This window comes from Dermacentor variabilis, chromosome 4, assembly GCF_050947875.1.
Source record: "Dermacentor variabilis isolate Ectoservices chromosome 4, ASM5094787v1, whole genome shotgun sequence".
NCBI classification, from domain to species: domain Eukaryota; kingdom Metazoa; phylum Arthropoda; class Arachnida; order Ixodida; family Ixodidae; genus Dermacentor; species Dermacentor variabilis.
In genome coordinates this window covers 20060357-20079484 of record NC_134571.1, presented here as the reverse complement: position 1 = coordinate 20079484, position 19128 = coordinate 20060357, and the positions used below count along the sequence as shown (strand labels likewise).

Genomic DNA, 19128 nt, shown 5'->3' with positions numbered 1-19128 from the left:
AACGCTTTACTCCTACTTGTTTGTTTGATGTACTTCGATATAATATAATTTAAATGGCGTCTGATTATATGCCGCCCCCCCCCCGCCTCGTGAATATCGGGCTGTAAATAGCTTCCCCACTTGTGATGGTGAACTTTGTAATTGCAGTCAGTACTTATTTCACCTTACGTCACCATTTCATCCCCGAGATAACTTAAAGTTGTCGACGTCCGTCTTCCCAACATTTCCAATAGCGAAACAAATATTTGCACAGATTCTACGCCACGTGGAAATATTGTTATGCGAAGCACTGTCCAATGACGACATGGCGTGTTGCTCTTGCGTCATTGTAGAATTACTTTCGTTCCAGTGTAGCCCGAATTTTACGTTTTGTCCGAACTCATGCAGTCTGGCGCTGTTCCGGTGCTCGTCGACACCGAACTACAGCTTCGAAGCATCGTTTATTTGTGCGGCTGTAGCACAGCTACACATCCCAGTCCATCGCAGTGATGAGGCCGAGACGCGCGACTGTGCACAAACTTTGTCGCAAGTGCGTGTCTCATTTTTATCGTATACAGTAGTGCTACACTCAACGGGCAACGCTGAGTGTCTCTTTTCTGCCACCGACCTGGGCCGATCCCGAAGGCGATGTTATATCGCATGGCGTACCGAACAAACCGCTAGCTGCCACTGGAAAAGGATGGCAGCAACGGGCGTGCTCTCATATTCGTATTTCAACTGTGATGCGACGCGACGTACCTACTCGCTAAGCGCCTCAAAGGGCTAGCTTGCAGATGGAAATGCTGGTAAAGCTGGTGTAATAAGTAGCGAAAATGGGCTGCTGCGCTTGGGGACGCTGGCTCAGTGCCCACCGCCGCACATGTAGCTCCTTCTATTGTTTTTGCCGTATTATTTTTATTGCTGTGTGTTTACGGATGTACTCGGAGGACGCTGGAGGTACGCAGAAACCCAAGAAGTTGACCCATACCATAATGGCTACTCGTAATGCTTTCCTGTTGAAATACACGATCTGTTTACAAAGAAACTGAGTAGTTACCATGTGGTTGTTCGTCCGAGTTGAGAAGTTCGCAAAGAACCAACTTGTTCCGGCCCTTCAGAAATGGATCCTTAAAGAGAGCTATTGGGAGGAGGTCAAGTTCAGAGTCGACGCCCGCGTCAGGCCACTGGTCAGTACCCAGACCACAAAACGTAGACCTTGGGCACTCTGGAGAAAAGAAACAAAAAATAAAAAATACTGGCCATAAAAAATTCACAAAGCTAGGGTGAAGTAACGATGGTGTGCACACTCTTTCTTCATGTCTTTAAAAAAATTAACAGGTTCATTTGTGTGTCAAAACAGCAGCCACAGCACAGTGAGCATCAAAACTGAGCACAAATGCTCAGAACCCAAATATAGGTGCTCGCTCCACGGTTAGGTGCCAGATCTAGAGACATGACAACTATAGAACATATAAGTTTGGGATTCTGCATAATGTAACACGTTCAATATAGATAATTTATTTATTCAATATACAGGATCCTAAAGCTAACCTCAAGAACCAGGCCGTAAACGTGGAATTGAGCAGTTCCGAAAAAGCGTATGGCTTAGGCTGGCGCATAAGTACGGGATCAAGTTCAATAAATTAATGTTCTCCAAACACCTGGTTGTTATTACGTTGGTTCGGCTCTAGTAAAGAGTGATTTCGTTTGGTTGCGTTGCCCACGCCACAAATGTAAATGGCTGTATATGCATTAGGGCTGCCAGCCCGGCTGCAACACGTTTGTCCAACGCCTTGGTGACAGCTTTGAGCAACGAAGACAGCACATCGACGCGGGAAGTACAAACAGACAATGCCAGGGATTCGCCGTGGTTGCGATGATACTCTCTTCTGATGCGACTTCAGATAGATTTGGGGTTCGTGGGATCTGGCTATCTAATCACATTGGTCTCGTATATTAGAAGGTTTGACACCTTCTAGTGCGCGTAAGACAATGAAAAAGGCGTGAAAATGAAACTTTTAACAAAAGATACAGCTAGTTACACCGTATAGCTATGTGCTGAGCAGTCATAATGAGTGATTAGCAAAAAAAATAATGAAGGAGAAGGAGAGAAAGAGACCGAAATGAAAGCCAGAAGGCACTCGTTCAAACTGCGCACGTCTAAAAGCGGAACCGTAAATGTGGCTTTACTCGATAAAAAATGCGTGCCCATTGCGTAAATAGTGCAGTCTAAAACGAAAGAAAGTCAACAACTCAACAGTTAAGTAAAGGACTTTATATTTAAAGGTAATATGAATTGAAGCAGTATAAAGTGGCGTAGGTGAAGTTGAGGCGACTCAACCGGCGGTCGACATCGGAGAAAATAAACAAGGTCAACTGGGGGAGTATCTGTTCCCTCTCGATTAACAAACACGAAAGCACATGGAACAACAAACCACATGGTACACTAATGCGTCCCGGAAGACATTGTCCTTCTTTGACATCAACCAATGTTGACTCGCCTTGCTTTATTTTTTTGTGCACCGTCACATCCTCCGGCTTACTCTCCTATTCCTACACCTTCGTCCTGGGAGACTGCGCTGACCATATTAGACCCGCAGGAGCAGCGACGGCTGATCCAGCAGGCACACGGTGTGGCGCGAGCCAATGGGCCCCTGAACTAAGGGTTCCACCCTACGAGGAAGTCACCCCATATCATTAAGAATGAATGTTTGCTCTCTCTCTTTCTCTTTGTGTGTTTGTTGTCTGCACTTTAGAAATTACACTTTAAAAAAATTGCTATTCACATTCCCTTTTACCCTTAGTTTTCTTCTGCAGACCTCCCAATTTACATTTATACCAATGTCCATTGAAAGTTAACAGGAGCTTTTCTAAGCGAGCGAGTCGCGACAACTCAGTGACAGGCTGCTAACGCCTTGCGTGCGGTTCAAATGTATGACAAAGACACGTTGCAGAGCAAGGTAAACAGTCGCACCGTACCTTCAGGCGATTTCGGTTCGTAGCTGAGCACCCTCATCTTTGATCTCACATTCTCCAACGTGGCGTCGACGAAGACGTACGTGCAGAACACCTGGTCTTCAGGTTGCTCGAGGTCCAGATATTTCTTAAAAATGTCCGGTCTTGGAGCTGCCATCGCTAACTTCTTATATCGGTTTTTTGTGACTACCTAATAATAATATTTATTCGCCAATTATGCCTGCACTGCGTACTCACGGTCCCTCTCTCGAGTGGCGTGTTATAGTGCGCGGCGATGGAAACAGGTGAGTCGTGCTGCGAGGCCTTCTACTAAAAGTGCGAAGCTGGAAGTTAGGGGGGCGTTCTATAGCAATAAAAAAATGTACGGTATGCGCTTACGAAGCGACCACATTTTGCCTTTCACGAGCGGTTGCATGCAGTGCAGAGGCGTAGGTCAACGGATATACACGTCGTGCGCACACCTGCGTCTGCACAAAACGCGCAGCAGTAGCGAAATGTGTGCGTCGGGAACTGCCAGTTTTATGCGGGAGACAATGTCTGATGGAAGCTGAGATTGCCTGTGGGGCTTTGTGCTCGACTACCTCACAGCTGTTCAAAACCATTTACCCTATAGAATCTACTTAATTACTTTGTATATAGTCTCGTCATACTGTCAAACTAACTTAAAACGCTACCAGGCAAAACGTAATCTAAAACACCGTTTACGTGGGATTACTAGAGAATACGAGGCGCTGTATCCCTTTATACATAAACGCTTAACTTTCTGCTCCTACCTAACCACCCTCGAAAAAACAAATCCTTATAGGTACGATGGCAGAAGTAGGTACAGACGTAGAATAGGTACAGAAGGCACGCTCGGCTTGGCTCCTTAGGCGCGCAAACACACTTGGGTGCGCTATTTCTAAATCTCTCTAGAGAAGCACGTTTCGGTATGTGCCAGATCAGTTCGTGTCTGAATTTCTGTTGATAGTGTTTTCACCAGGCAGAAACAGCGAGGCGACCAAACGAGGAGTCATATACGAGGGTATCAATATGTTTTGAGAGTGGCTGCGTTAATAAAGAAATAAATTATTTTTGCGTCACCATCTAAATGATCTGCTTGCAGAGTAACGCCCAGCTTTCTGGCCACTTTTAGAATGGAAGCCTTCGTTCCGGAACGAGTACAACACTTTTCGCCATTCGTGCTTGATTTCAGCTACCGTGTGTAGACGGCTGGATATTTAATTATGGAATATAGCGAAGTAGGCGAGAGCAAATCCTTGCAAATGACCAGTCTTTCAGTCGAGGATCATCGCTAGGAACAAAACTTAGAAGTACGGTTACGATCCTGAGACAAAGCAGTCAATGACGCATTGTAATATCTCAACGTCTCTCCAACCGAAGGAAGATACGTCCGCAGCTCGACAAAGTGCGTGCTCCAATGGCATAGCCAGCGAGTAGCACGCCGGGCACGTGTACCCCCCCCCTCCCCCTCCTACGCCTTCGAAAGTTTCTGTGTTTGTATAAGGCAACAAGATGGCGAATTGGAAGAGTTCATGTTGAACAGATCTTGAAGCGCACGGGCACATAGACAAAATGTTAGAGAAAAGCAGACAGGACCTGGCCTGTAAATATGGGACCTGTCCCACCCACCCCTCCCGCCCCATCACCCTCTGGGTCCCAATTACGCCTCGTCTGATAAGGCGTTCTGACTCCTGTCTTCCCGAGCCCTTCCTTTTTGACGCAAACACCCGATTGGGCGCGATCTGTTACCAGCACACGGAGTGGCGTCGCCTACCGCGGCTTTTACGCAGGCAGGCGTGAAATGAGGCAACGCGGCTTCCTGTTTGGTAGCTACTTCACCTGTTGTAGAAATACTTGCGTGCTAGCTAGAAAGTCCACCTTGTCACATAATGAAATTCGCGGTTTTTTTAATGCGTGAATATTTACTAGAATAAACGCCATCGTCATTGTAACGGCTGTTAAGCAGCTGATTTTGTATTTCAGTATTTATTTCGCTGACATTATATTTATTAATAATTTAGGGAAAGGAAAAGATTCGGCCGTTTCCTCACATTTGTGGGCATTCAATATATCACTGTGAGAATCTGTTGTACATCCTTTCTTCTGTATGCGTGTTTTTGTACCTTCTACCTTGTTTGTGTTTATGAGCTGAGGGCCATGGCTCGCTGCAGCCTGTATGCTTTAGCATGTGAGACCTGCGACCAGGCTGGCATCCCCCGCTACAATTAAAGCTTTTCAGGTAGTTTTGCAACTAATTATACAGCTTTGTCCAACGATTGGTCGCAGCATTTCCGTAAATTGGGTAACGGCAGAACGCTGACCTTCAGGCACATCATCCTTCTCTTGTTTTTTTCACCATCCCAAGCCAAACATCCCGCTGCTGCTCCCGCAGAGCCTAAGATTTCTCGAAGCTGCCCGTGGCCTCCGAGATCGCAACGGTGCAAGCGTCGTTGCGATCTAAACACCACTCAACATCTCAGAAGCTTGCGAACCCGCCGTAAGGATACATATCACACCGTCCTGTCGTGGCTGAAACGTCAGTGCGCCGCTAACTATACTTGGTTTCTCATGCTGAGAGAACAGTATTTACCCAAACCTATACAAAATTCAGGTTTGGTTAGATGAGAAGAAAGCCCAGACTGAGGAAGCGTTTTTAAATATTAAATGCTGTAAGCAAAAAAAAAAAGAGAAACATCATGAAGACATCACAAAAGGGACGATACGTTGACTAACAAACTGTGGATGATTGAAATCTGTAGGTTTTATATAAAATTTGGAACAAGTTAAAGGAAAATTATAAGACCAGCGGGTGAAGTCAACAACCCGCTGACATTCGTTTTCGTATAGCCCAGGGTTGTGAGGGTTTTTAGATACGGACCCTTTTCCTGGCGCCCTTCGAGTTCACCAGACCACATGGAATCGCCGTCGCACTCAATTAAGGTGCGCAGAAGCGCGTCTAACACATATCCGGACCTGTCAGACAAGTCGGCGAACCCCCACCCGAGGCGTCGTACGTTCAGACAAGTTGGCGGCCCCCACCTCGTGCGCCGCACGTGGAGCTATTGTCCCACTGCTTGACTCTTCCCGAAAGTGCAACGGGAGCCTGGCACGGTTCCAGGTAATCTGGGTCCCGAGCGAAGTTGTTTTGCAGCTCTGAAAGGTCGTTCGAAAACAACCTGTCTCCCCCCGCTGAGCGCTTGCAAACCCGGAGGCAACGCCATGGCAAGTCATCCCCAAGACAGTGAAGCCCATGGAGCGACTCCCTGAGCTGAATGTGACTGCACTCGCACGGGCGCCTACCATTGGCCGAAAATGACGACACCTGAGCGGGCTCGACGATTGGCTGCAGATGACGTGACCCCAAGACACCGAATGGATTAAAAGCCAGAGACAGGGAGCAGAGGAGGATTCCTTCAGTCGTTCATCTCTTTCGGGCTTCTTGCCACGGGCCGCAGCATACGACTTGCTGCCGGCCGTCAGTGACTTTATTACTGGTAATTTCTTTGTATTCTTACTGTAAATAATGTAAATAAACCTTCCGTTTCATCTCAAAATCCTCGTCAACGTCGGCCACGATTATGACGATTATCGTTGTGTGGCCAATATACACCTCAAAAGGTTTAAACTTTTCTTAGAGTGTACACACTCTTAAAACGGTTGCACCCTTTGGGGTGTATATTTGTCCCACAACGATAATCGTCATCTGTCTTGCCCGCATTTCCTTTCTTGAAAACGCTGCGCTCGTTACTTTCCTGTCGAGAATGCTGTGTCACACTGATAATGCGCAAGCCATTCGTGACTGGGAAGTGCCGGGCTCGCAGCGTTAAAAAAGGGAAACGCGGGCAAGACAGATGACAGAGGAGCAAGGTGACAAATGCCACTAGAAGGGGCACAACGCGTGCCTACTCTTCAGAGAGGAGGAAACAGAAACATAGAAATGGAAGACAAGAAGGAGGGATGGAAAGAAAGAGCAAGATGGCCAATCTTAAAGAATAAAGGTGAACACACACAGTACAGGTTTTACACAGTAGGGTTTACTACAAGCACAGCGTAAACCATGCAGCACTATCGTGAAGTAATGACGAAGTGCTACAAAACACAGACCTGCGCATATCGAGAGCGGCGCATCACACGGCTGAAATGAGCGACCGGGCTTCTTCGCAAACGGCCCTGCTGATTTCAGTAGCGGGTTCTCGCTTTTCGGGCCGTGTCGTGAAAGTGGTTCGTTTCGGGCCGTGAAGTGAAAAGTGGTTCATTTGATATCGCTATAGCCAGAACTCAACTATACTGAACTCAGCAGACCAAAATCAGCGTCGTGTTGGCCTAGTGCGACCCGCCGGTAGTGGTTGCACAAACTCGTCGACTGCAGGTGCAGACCGAACCTCCGCTGAACGACATCGACACCGACTCAAAGTTAATGCAGACAGTTGCTAGAGCCGACAGTCGTGCATTTCAACTTTGGAAGCAGTATTAAACTCACTTGAAGCTCGAATAGATGTCTACACAAGCTCCACTGCTGCGGCGATTGCACTGTCGATGCGATGTTTTCGCTCAGCAACCATTCTCAGCGAGCCTTACCGAACGAAGGCCGGCAGACTGGTTTTGTCGGCGTTGGCGGCATGAAAACCTGTCACACTACGCGGACTCGCAGTCGTCGGTCGCATCGGCAGGGTTGTCGGCCTAATGTGACCATGTGATTCTAAGCTACACGGTCTGCCGAATGCCAACTGGCCGGCCGATCATCGGCTTCTGTGTCTTGCCGGCATCTTGCAAGCATCAGTGTCGCGTCGGCTTAGTAATACGGGGCCTTTAAGAACTTTGATAGCGTTGTGCCATCTTTACCAAGGCGCATATTAGGTTTGTGGCACTCTCCATCAATACAACATTAAGCAAACGATATTTTGTTCGATTATATTGAATAAATTGACAACCTTTTAAAACTCTAGCTGTCGTTTGGACTCCCGCGTAATGTATGTCATATAACAGACCAGTAGTGAAATCAAGATAGTGGACTCAAATGTTTGGGCAAGCCAGACAAAAAGTGAAATAAAAATATCAAATTGTGTTTTGCTACTCTTTCTCCCTTCCTTCTCCACGTACGCCGGCAAACCTCTATGCTTGTATAAGAGCTCTTGTTCGCTTTAATACACAAAAACGCATAATACGTGGATATCCAATACGTGAGTAACGTGAATAAGTAGCACTTGCATAGTGTAATGTACAGTATGCAAAAGATCTGCGCATGTATTACATCGTCCAAATGCGTGAGAAATCTTGGTCTCAGATTCGAGCCAACAGAGACATATGTTTGGAAAATCCGAAAAGTATTCTTTGGACTGTCTATTCTGTAGCTCCTACAAGATCAGTTGTCTGTCGCTGGCGGTCGTTGTGACGCTTTGGAATGACACTCGCTTGCAGGTCCATACCTCTTTTGACACGGGCGGCATTTGACAATTTTCGAAGCATGCACCTTACAGTAGATACAGCAAAGGTCGTTTGTTTCGCGTCAGGTAATTAGGGAATGACATTTCCTCATGCCCTATCAGCTGTTGCAAGCACCTCGGACATATGTCAATGCCGCGGTTACGCGTATACAGGCGCTCTGTAGTCCATTCACTCTAGCCTTTTTTTTTTTACGTGAGATTTGCCGGTCTTAGAAATTGTTGAATGTTATGCCCACTGATGAAGAAAATAAACAAGGTAAATGTGAAAGATAAGTGCTGCCTTTGATTGCGCTTTCCGCACGAGTTGACAGCACCTGAGGCTATCTACTTTGAGCATTTAGTACTTGAGTGTCTCATCTGAAGCAAATAGCTTCAGATGGAGGCGCGCTGTAGAAATATTTGTATACCTGCAAAGAATTCGCTAGAACGCACGTGCGGAATGAGAAATGAAGTGCTCAATATTTTGGCGCTTGTTTTTTTTTCTTGAACGAATGGGCAATTAATGTTACAATAATTGTTATAATTAACGCTATAAATAGCGAGAAATTGCGGTACATTACTCTGTGTAAGCCTGATCCTCCCATGCTTGTGTTCCTCATATGCGAATGGCCTCATTGAGCGCACCGCATGTAATGCAACATAAACGATACCTTTCGCAGTGCAATCTTTCGACAGAAGGCTACTAGATCGATGTGCGTTGACGCCATCTGGGTTTCTCCACTACAGCATTTTTCACGCTCATGTGCAGCTTGTAGACAGTTTGAGTGCAATATTGTTGTATATCTATTGATATAATATAAGAGTGCTTTTCTTACGGGAGAAAATGATTTACCAATTTTTGACGCGTGCCACCAATGCAGACTCCCAGAGTGATTAATTTATTGACGCTGTTTAGCATCATAAAACATAATTTAGAGCTATTGCAAACGCTTTTAGACGTTGTTATGAAGGTCTGCTGATTAATTTTCGACAGGTAGGGTTCTTGAACATGTGCCTAAATTCACGTACAAAAACATTTTTTCGTTCCGCCCGAATAGAGAAGCGGCTTCCGCCGGTTGCCTTGCTCTGTTATACTCCGACGTTCTCGGCGCGCGGGCGAGCGGCGGTTGCGGTCGGATACGTCACGTCGGCGACGCCGCGCCAGGCGCAAGTCCGGCTCTCTACACTGCAACCACTTCCGACGCGGCGCAGCGGCCGCAGCTGGGAAAGCGCATGCGCAGTTCCGGACTGTTGCACGGCGTTGGCACGGATGCAGACACATTCCGCAAGACGAAATTTAAGCAGGAGACACACGGTACGATTCGGCGTCCGATCCGACGTGCGGCATACTACGATTCGGGGCAAACGGTGCGTGCATCCGAAAGATTAGCTCCGCCCAGGTACAGCCCCCCAGCTTCACTTCATATCCACACCGAAAAACACAATACAAACAACTCTGCACAACACTGCTTCGCTTTACGCGAATACTGTCAATAAAATTATGCCCCTGCGAGTGACGGAACACTTCACGACGGCGCGTTGTCTACTGACGGCTCCGCCAACAACCAGTGATAGGGCCGGTAGGCCTAGCTAGGCGGACGCTGCGGCCGACGGCGCTGGCGATCCAACGCGAGCTCGTCAAAGAGCGCTTATTTTTGCCAAAACAATTAACACTTTACATTTAGGTCGCCCGTAATTAAATACAATGGTTTACTCGACGCAGTCGTGGCGAAGGGCAAACGTGCAAGCGAAGCGAGCAGCCTCGCTCAGACGGTAGGTGCGTGCTGTCTGCCCGTGAAATGACCACACGTCACGGCTCCCGATCTCGCCAGTAGCTTGGTGCTAGTGTATTAGGCGCTGCTTTGCATAACAGGCACACGTTCGAGATAATTTTACTGAACTGGTACCTATTTCGTGTCGGAAACAAACTGCAGCAGGCAAGGAAAAAAAAAAAAAAGACTGCGAGAAACCGGCCAGCCAGTGCCGCCTCCGTGAGGGAACGTCAGAGAACGTCACATGCCAGCCACGCTGTCATTGGCTGCGGCCGAGTAGTGAGTCTCTACCTCGACGAGAGAGGGCGCTAGGCGCTAACTTGCTCGGCGCGGTCGGCGCGAAAAGCAGTCGGTTGCATTCGGCGCCGGACGACGTCCGAGCGCGCCGAATGCCGCCGGACTGTAGAGGGTCGTGTTTTCGCCAACGTAACGTCGCCATGACGAGCGCGCGCGCGCGCGCGCGTTACGTCGGAGTATATTGGCGCCTTTTAGTGGCCGTCGCGAGCACGTGGAGAGCACGAGGTCGCCACGACCACTGAGCCAACGAGGCGGACATTCTTAGATTGCGAGTACAAGGCGGTAGCATGCGGCCCATGATTGTACGACTTAAAATCGTGCTCTCTGTCATGCGCACTGCTTATCATTATAGTGATCCCCAACTAATAAGAAGTTAAGAGGGATCCGATGTATTGCGTTGTCAACTACTAGTCCCGAAAGTTATGCTGCATATATAAGCAAGGGTTAACTTGTTTGTCTTTATTGTCACCAAGGGCCGTATTAAGTAACATATATTTCCATTGTCCGTTCTTTTTGTCCTTCCTAAATGGTTGGCAGGACACCATGACTTTGTTATCGCCGCCGACTGCCACCCGCTGCGGAGGGATGATAGCAAATGAATAGACTGAAAGGAAAAGAATCATTATGGTCCGAAAACAACCATTGATATCAGTGATCTTTCATGTGACTAAAGTAGGCAAATAATATAAGGCCGTCAAACAATCGTAAAGCGAAATTCAGAAGCATACAGAACTCTGCACAGTACGTGGCCGGGCAGAAGGGCATCTAGAAGGTGACAAGTCCACGGTAAACACAGGCACAACGTGTTTATTTCGAACTTTAATAGTGCGCATTACATCTCACACGCGAAAGTCTTGGCATGGCCGACAACGAAATTGTCGCAGTATCTCTTGAACTGAGAAGTTACAGAAATTGAAACACATTTACGGAGACCGCTGAGCGACAAATAAACGGCCCAGTCTTTCGGCTGGGAGAAAAAAAAATAACAATAGATAAAAACACTGCCTAGTAATGTGGATATACTGCGCAATATAGTTTGTGTTCTTGCTCTTAAATGCAGGTGTCGCGGCTAGGTATATGGCAAGATACTATCAGCTAACAGCGTGTGTTGGCGTTTGGCAAGATACAAGTTTACTGCCAAAGATTTCTTCCCACGGATTTCAGATATCAACACGAGGAAACTACCTTTGCTGCGCGGTTAGCTATGGATTCAGCGACAATGCTAACTGGGACACTTAACACCGAGCGTGTTGCAGGCACGCAGTGTGTCCCACTAACCAACATATGGAACATGGGGAGCTAAAGGCTGACCAGCATCACAGTATAGCTAGAAAAGGCTATCAGGCAACATCATGACAACAGGGTACTATATAGAAGCCCGAACTTCTAAGCAAGGAATCACGGCCAGTTAAGCGAAGCGCATTTGGCCTAAGGTATTATATTACTAATGCTTTGCTACACAGGCTGACTAAGGCATCTTCAGCTATAGAAGAAGAGTGTTTTATGTCGAGTTGTCTTCAGCTACGTTTAAACACCGAGATGGTAATTGCCGTTTTTTTTTATTTGTTTGATTCACTGGGTATGAAAAGTACAAAAAGGAGGCAGTGAGTTAGCTTAAGTTAAGCCATTAGGCAAACACACACTTGGTCGTGGAGTGGAAAAGGATTAACTTGCGGACGAGCACAGCAACAATATCGATATGCAGAATAAAGATGCACGACTACAGCTTGCATGGAAACATTGTAGGGCTCGAAACATGGTTCATAAAAAGTAACACATGGAAGGCGAGAAGAATTTGTAACAAACTTAGCTATGTAACAAGTTCAGCACAGGACAAAGATAACAGCGCGATAGAGAACTATGAGGAGCAAACGTTAACTATACCACGTCACCTTTGCAACATGTTATTGTGTTGTGTCCGACAACTCAAGTGCAATGACTAAAACTTCTTTGCAGTCACAGCAGAACGAAAGTGTTATGCATCTCTGTCACTCAGTCGGACGTTAATTGTCTAGCTTAGCCGCCAGAATCGTTGATATCACTAAGGGAGCACAGTTCATTTGGGACACCGTAAAAGAGTGCGACATCCACATGCATGGACAAACGTGAACAAGCCACTGCTTTCACGCACCTGCACGTAATTTCAGCTGGCTGTTTATTAAAGGGCGCACCACTTGTTGTCTTCTCAATATAAACAACAAATTCTCTGGCTAGTGTCATTATTCTCCGGGGTGTCAGATGTGTTCCGCAACTGCAAACATGTGCGCATGTAAAAAACAAAAATAAAGACAACAAAGTTAACGCAAAATCTCCAAGGTTAGGTACAAGTACTTCATGTCATTGTGTGTGTGTGTCGATGTGGGAAGGCGCTCTGTTCAGAGTGGAAACCTTAAATAACGAAAGGAAAGAGAGACAAAAAATACGTACACAAAAGAGACACTATAACTGTCACTGGCATGGTGCAGGCTAAAACCTTGCACACGCCCACACACACACACACACTAATACAATTAAAGTCCTCAACTTTCGTGGTATTCGCCCAGAACATTCTTCTCCTTCGTCTCATCTGGCCCGACTGCGCATTCGTTCGCTTCCTTCGTCTGTCCAGAGTTCAAAGTTCAAGCGAAGGAGCTCTGCTGGGGAGGCGAGAGCTGCGATGAAGGCGACACAGGGCGTCGGTTTTGGTCAAGACTGGAATGCCCGGTGGTCGCGGGGCTACCGCAGGCGCGTGCGTTGTTGTTGTCAGGAGACGAAGGCGATACGCGGCGAGCAAACAAACAACGAAACAGCAACGGTGGCGGCGGCAGCAGCGGCGGAGATGTGGTCGGTGCTCAGTCGCGCTCGAAGTACTGCCACCTGTGGGAATGCGGGTGAACCTTCCGGTCGGCGACGTGCTTGGGCCAGTAGTCCGGTCGCTTGGGGCAGCGGCCCGAGTCCACGTCGTACAATCCGTACTCGCACTCGGGCACGTGGCAGTCTTGCGTCTCGACGCACCTGCACAGGTAAGGGCCAAGTTCGCTGAATGGCTGCAGGTTCAAGCATGTAAACCCGATTGGTCGAGCAAGAAGGCAGGATGACACAGCCCAACCGTACAACGTTTACATGAACCTGCAATGCGCCTCGATACAACACGCTGACACTGAGGCGGCCGAGGCCGATTAAAATAATAGCGTCGCCGCGCGCGTGCACACGCACGCACCCACGCGCTCGCACATACATACATACATACATACATACATACATACATACATACATACATACATACATACATACATACATACATACATACATACATACATACATACATACATACATACATACATACATACATACATACATACATACGTACATACATACATACATACATACACACACACACTCGATCATGCAACTTTCTCACCGTGAACGCACGCAGCTTTATAACAGTCAAAACCACACAACACACTTTTGGCACAGAACAGTAGTTCTGCGACTGCAGCAGCGACTTAACGGGGTAAGGGTAGGGAGGTGTCGATTTATATCGTATTTTAGCGCCAAGCGGGTGACTAAAATTACAGAAACGACGTACTTCTAATCCTTCGTTCCATGCTAAGCGCTAATATAGGGCACGGTGTTTAGGTGTGGTGCCACACACAATCGCGTCGCATCGTGGTCCGCAGCCAGCGATGCGATGTGATTGGCCGGGACACTAGCTAAGAATGAACCGCAGAATGTTAAGCGCATGCAAAGAAGTTCGCTAATTCGGTCAACTGATCCGGCCCGTGGAAACCGTGCATAGCTCCCCCAGCTGCGCATTTTGTCTGGCACTGAGCATACTCGTCACGTGCAGCAGGTGCATGCGAGCAAAAGCTGTTTCCCGACGCACGCAGCCAAGGCGGGCTTTACTTGGCAATCTTGTTTGCACGATTTCCGGCCGCCCAACTGTAGCGCGGTATTGATGGCACATGGCACTGCTGCGAAGCATGTACCCCCACTCCACGTGACAGTACGCACATGCACCAGTTGTGTGTGTGTATATATATATATATATATATATATATATATATATATATATGTGTGTGTGTGTGTGTGTGTGTGTGTGTGTGTGTGTGTGTGTGTGTGTGTGTGTGTGTGTGTGTGTGTGTGTGTGTGTGTGTGTGTGTGTGTGTGTGTGTGTGTGTGTGTGTGTGTGTGTGCGTGCGTGCGGTTTAAGGAATTGAAGCACGTAGGAAAAATACCATGACTTTACTAACGTTTCGGCCCGGGTCAGGCCTTCATAAAGAGTGCGACTGCAAGCTCAGAGAGCTCAATTTACACATTTTCTCAGTAAGAAGAGAAAGAAGCGAGCGAGAGGAAACAAAAACGTGAATACAAACTTTAAGAACTTGCGCTTGTAAAAGAAGGAAAGAAAAAGAAAAAAGAAAAAGAAATGCACCGGTGTTAAGCATACCAGCACGTGCACTGGCTGATGTCAAAGTCAATGAAAACAACCGTGAAAAGTCAACAAAAACAACTGCATTTGAATTCAGAAGGAACAGCGCCAACTAAGGCAATCACGAGAGGGAGAGCGACACAAACGCTTGTCTAGTGTCGTTCTTCCTCTCGTGATCGTCTTAGTTGGCGCTGTTCCTTCCTAATTCAAGTATGCACCACCTAGCCCAAATTAATGCTGTCCTGAAAACAACTGTGAATACAAACTTGCGTGAAAGAAACAAAATTTTAAAAAGAAGAAACAAATTCACAAACTGCTTACCCGTTTTGCTTTCCTTCAAGTTTTTTTTCTTCTTTTTTATTTTTTTTTATTTCACGCAAGTTTGCAGTGGAAGGCTACAGCGCGAGAACTGACGGAGACAAAGGAGGCACACGAAGTACCGAAACACTGTATCCGAAAAAGGTCAACGACATTAACGACATTACAGAGATTGTCGAGTTCCCTGTGAAATTGAAGCTTTTTGCTGACGATTGTTTAATTCATTCTACGGTAACACACATTGACGACCAAATCAAAATTAACCGGGTTCTTCATTCCCTTCACCTTTGGTGTGAAAAATGGGACATGGAAATTAACTACAACAAATCGACTTTTACACATGTTACTAACAAAAAAAGTGTGGCATCATTCTTTTATAATGTTGCAAGCAACAAACTAAGAAATGTAGACACATTCAAGTATTTAGGGGTCACAATTTCACACAACTTAGACTGGCGTAAACATATCGATAACCTGTGCTCGACGGCTTCACAAAAACTGTATTCACTGAAGAAAAAGCTAAAACATGCAACGAAGGATGCCAAATTAATGGCTTATAAAACTCTCATACGTCCATCTTTAGAATACGCTTGCGTTGTCTGGAGCCCCCACCAAGAAGATTTAATAGACAAACTAGAAAGAATTCAGAGAATGGCTGCTCGTTTTATTGCTTCAAGGTACCGAAGGACTGACTCGGTAACAACAATTCTGCGTTCGTGTGGGCTTGAGTTGCTGGAAACCCCAAGGAAGAAAGCCAGACTTAATTTTTTTTCAGATATTTCAAAGGGTTTTGAAGATAAAAAAGGAAATATATGTCCAGTTCCCTGCAAATCGTAGCGAGAGAATAAACCACAGCAGAGCCGTCAAGCCTTATAACACACGTGTTGATGTTTTTCGCGCTTCTTTTTCCCGGATGTAATTGAAATGTGGAATGCCTTACCTGATGTTGTTGTCGATCAGACGGATGTACACAAATTTGAATGCTTGATTGATATATTGTATCATGAGCACCCAACCTGATGCTATGATATGTCAAATTTACTTGTGTTGTACTATTTTCCCTCCCTGTAACAACCCTCAAGCGAGGGTTAACAGTATTAATGAAGAAGAAAGAAGAAGAAGACGATCACGAGAGGGAGAGCGACACAAACGCTTGTCCTGTGTCGTTCTCCCTCTCGTGATCGTCTTAGTTGGCGCTGTTCCTTCCTAATTCAAGCATGCACCACCTAGCCCAAATTAATACTGTCCTGAAAACAACTGTGAATACAAACTTGCGTGAAAGAAACAAAATTTTAAAAAGAAGAAACAAATTCACAAACTGCTTATCCGTTTTGCTTTCCTTCAAGTTTTTTTTTTCTTCTTCTTTATTTTTTTTTATTTCACGCAAGTTTGCAGTGGACGGCTACAGCGCGAGAACTGATGGAAACAAAGGAGGCACACGAAGTACCGAAACACTGTATCCGAAAAAGGTACATGGCAAAACGTGGTTGCGGATTCCTTAAAAGCAAACCTTAATAGATTAGAAATAGACGATCCTTTTTTTGTGTGTGGTTCGGACGACGTTATACGTTACTTGACAAACCATATGAATCTTAGTGCCAAAGCCTTTTCAGTCGACATAAAGGACCTCTTTTATTCACTGCCCCGCAATGGGCTTTTGTCTTGCGTACAAGAGGCAGTTAACAAACATGGCGTTGCTGATTTTCAAAATGATATATATATATATATATATATATATATATATATATATATATATATATATATATATATATATATGTGTGTGTGTGTGTGTGTGTGTGTGTGTGTGTGTGTGTGTGTGTGTGTGTGTGTGTAGTAGGACCCAGGCTTTTCAATGTAGAATGCAAACATAGAAAAGCCAATAAAGCTAAACAAAGTAGAAATCTAATGCGGACCCGATTTTTCAGCAAGAAAATTGGAAAGGGTGTAACGTGCGTTGCACAATGTTGATATATTGCATAATGGCGGCCGGTTTCCTAAACTCGGCTTCGCTGCATAAAATTTTGAAGTTATTTTTGCCGCAGTACTGCAATGTTATGCGGTCAAGCATACAAACAACGCGAAGGCGGTTTTGGTATTTTATCCGATTGCATCACGCACGCAATTTAGAGCGCAATTTGCTTGAAAAAGAAAAAAAATACTCGCGTTATAATAGGGTAAATACCGCAGTAAGTACCTGCGAGCTATAGGTATTGCTTGAATATCTTCCAAGGGAAGGCCGAAAATTGGCGTTTTCGGCAGGAGATGACGTGTGTTCAACGCATTCACTTTCCCCTCAACTCCGCCAAGACAGACGCCTCCAGTAAAGCGGTCACTATTGGGATAACCACAGGTGTCTGGCATGTGTGTGCTAACTGCTCAGGTTCAAATTACCTGGGGAAGGCCAATTTTAGGATCGTAATAGTGAACGCTTCTGAACATAGATTTCAAATGCATGGACGCCGGCCAGGACCTTTGGCCGGGACCGAATTAAACGAAAAATCAACAGACCGGAGTCGAATGAGCGAAGTTTACTGTATATATATTTGAATGCAGCTTAGTCTACCAATGCCATCACACAGCAAAACAAAAACAAAAAATTGTAATTTTAAACGATCTTAGTCAACAATTCGTATGTGTAACCAATATATAACCTTTGAAACTGTACACTAACGTATAGAGAGGGACGAACGATTTTTCCCCTTTTCATGCCTTGGCTTTTCACTTACAGAAAATATTCCGGATCTCTTGTGGACTCCTGCTTATACGCTACTTTCGCCGTTCGACAATGGATGGATAAGGAACGAGCTCAGTAGGGCAAACATTAGTACCTTTAAATTTAAATTCTTGTACACGTAAGAGCACCCTCTTTTTTTCTGATCGCATGCGCAATCTTCAAGAGAAGCCTCGCATTGAATGCTGCTTGATCTACGATATATAAAAGATGAAAATTTCTTAGCGATCTCGTGTCTCAATATCTACCTCCTCACTCATACAATTGGTACTGAGTCACCGCAACAAATCAGAGTACTTCAACGTTACGCTGCCTGACTCGGCGTACTCGCACACCACTGATTCAGCCAAAGCAAGTACTTTCAGGGCAAAAGCGTCGGGCATGACACACACACCGGATACGGCGCGTTGCAGAGGAAGCGCCGTGCGAAGCTTAACGTGAAGTTTGTCGACTCTATACGACAGCTGTAAGCAGCTCGTGTCAACGACACCAAACTCGTTAGTAATGTAGAAGAGTTCCTTGCACCCTCCGCGAGCCCTGGCTCTGCCAGCAGCAGCGTCGAAACAGCTGCACTGTTCAAGCCGCCAGCTCTGACCCAACGACACTGAACGCCTTTCAGGAGGAGCTTCAGAAGCGCGCGATTAGGCTTCGTGAAGCGTTGCCCCCCTCCGGCATCACAAATATACAACTGTCTGTCGCCGCTGGCCGCGATAAGGATCTGCCTCTTCCATCATGCCAAAGCACACAAACAGAGGGCGCGCGCTACCCTAAGACTGTAAGCGTGGCTCTGAATCCGCACCCAGGGGCCCACCACAGCGAGGCAAAGGCAGATCTGTCGCGTCTTTGCTGCACTTTTTATTTGTTAAGCAAAACAACATTACAGTTCAATGTCAAGGCAGTGTACGAACCCACACCCATCTTGGATAGAGTCGGGTCAATGTCACACAGCTGCACTTCTTGTATGTAGCAGCAATACCGGTTAAGGTAAACAATGTAAGTAACATGATAATCATGGTCATCCTCATAAACAACGAAAATAAAGAAGCTAAATCAACAACAAACATATTAAGGCGAGCATTATTCGACCAACAATTAAGAGGAAGCTTTAGCTCGGGCCCAACTCCGACGCGGCCTATTCAAATACATGTAAAACGCAAAAAAACGTTTTTCTGAGATAACTCCTGGACCGAGTCTAATGAAATTTCTTTCATTTGAGAG

General features: G+C 46.1%; 2 protein-coding genes across 3 annotated transcripts in view; both read right to left on the bottom strand.

Moving 5' to 3' along the window:
- Positions 1–3290, bottom strand: part of LOC142578757 (glutamine synthetase, mitochondrial-like) — a 31899-nt gene extending 28609 nt beyond the window's left edge. Inside the window, exons 1-2 of the mRNA XM_075688305.1 lie at positions 2959–3290; positions 1037–1204 (exon numbers count right to left, since the gene is read on the bottom strand). Of these exons, the coding sequence (XP_075544420.1) occupies positions 1037–1204; positions 2959–3112 (322 nt within the window). The 5' untranslated portion in view covers positions 3113–3290. The remainder of the gene's footprint in view (positions 1–1036; positions 1205–2958) is intronic.
- A 7947-nt stretch (positions 3291–11237) lies between these two features.
- Positions 11238–19128, bottom strand: part of LOC142578756 (uncharacterized) — a 194958-nt gene continuing 187067 nt past the window's right edge. For both annotated transcript variants that reach the window (XM_075688304.1, XM_075688303.1), the window contains exon 6: positions 11238–13444. In XM_075688304.1, coding sequence (XP_075544419.1) covers positions 13282–13444 — 163 coding nt within the window. In that variant the 3' untranslated portion in view covers positions 11238–13281. The remainder of the gene's footprint in view (positions 13445–19128) is intronic.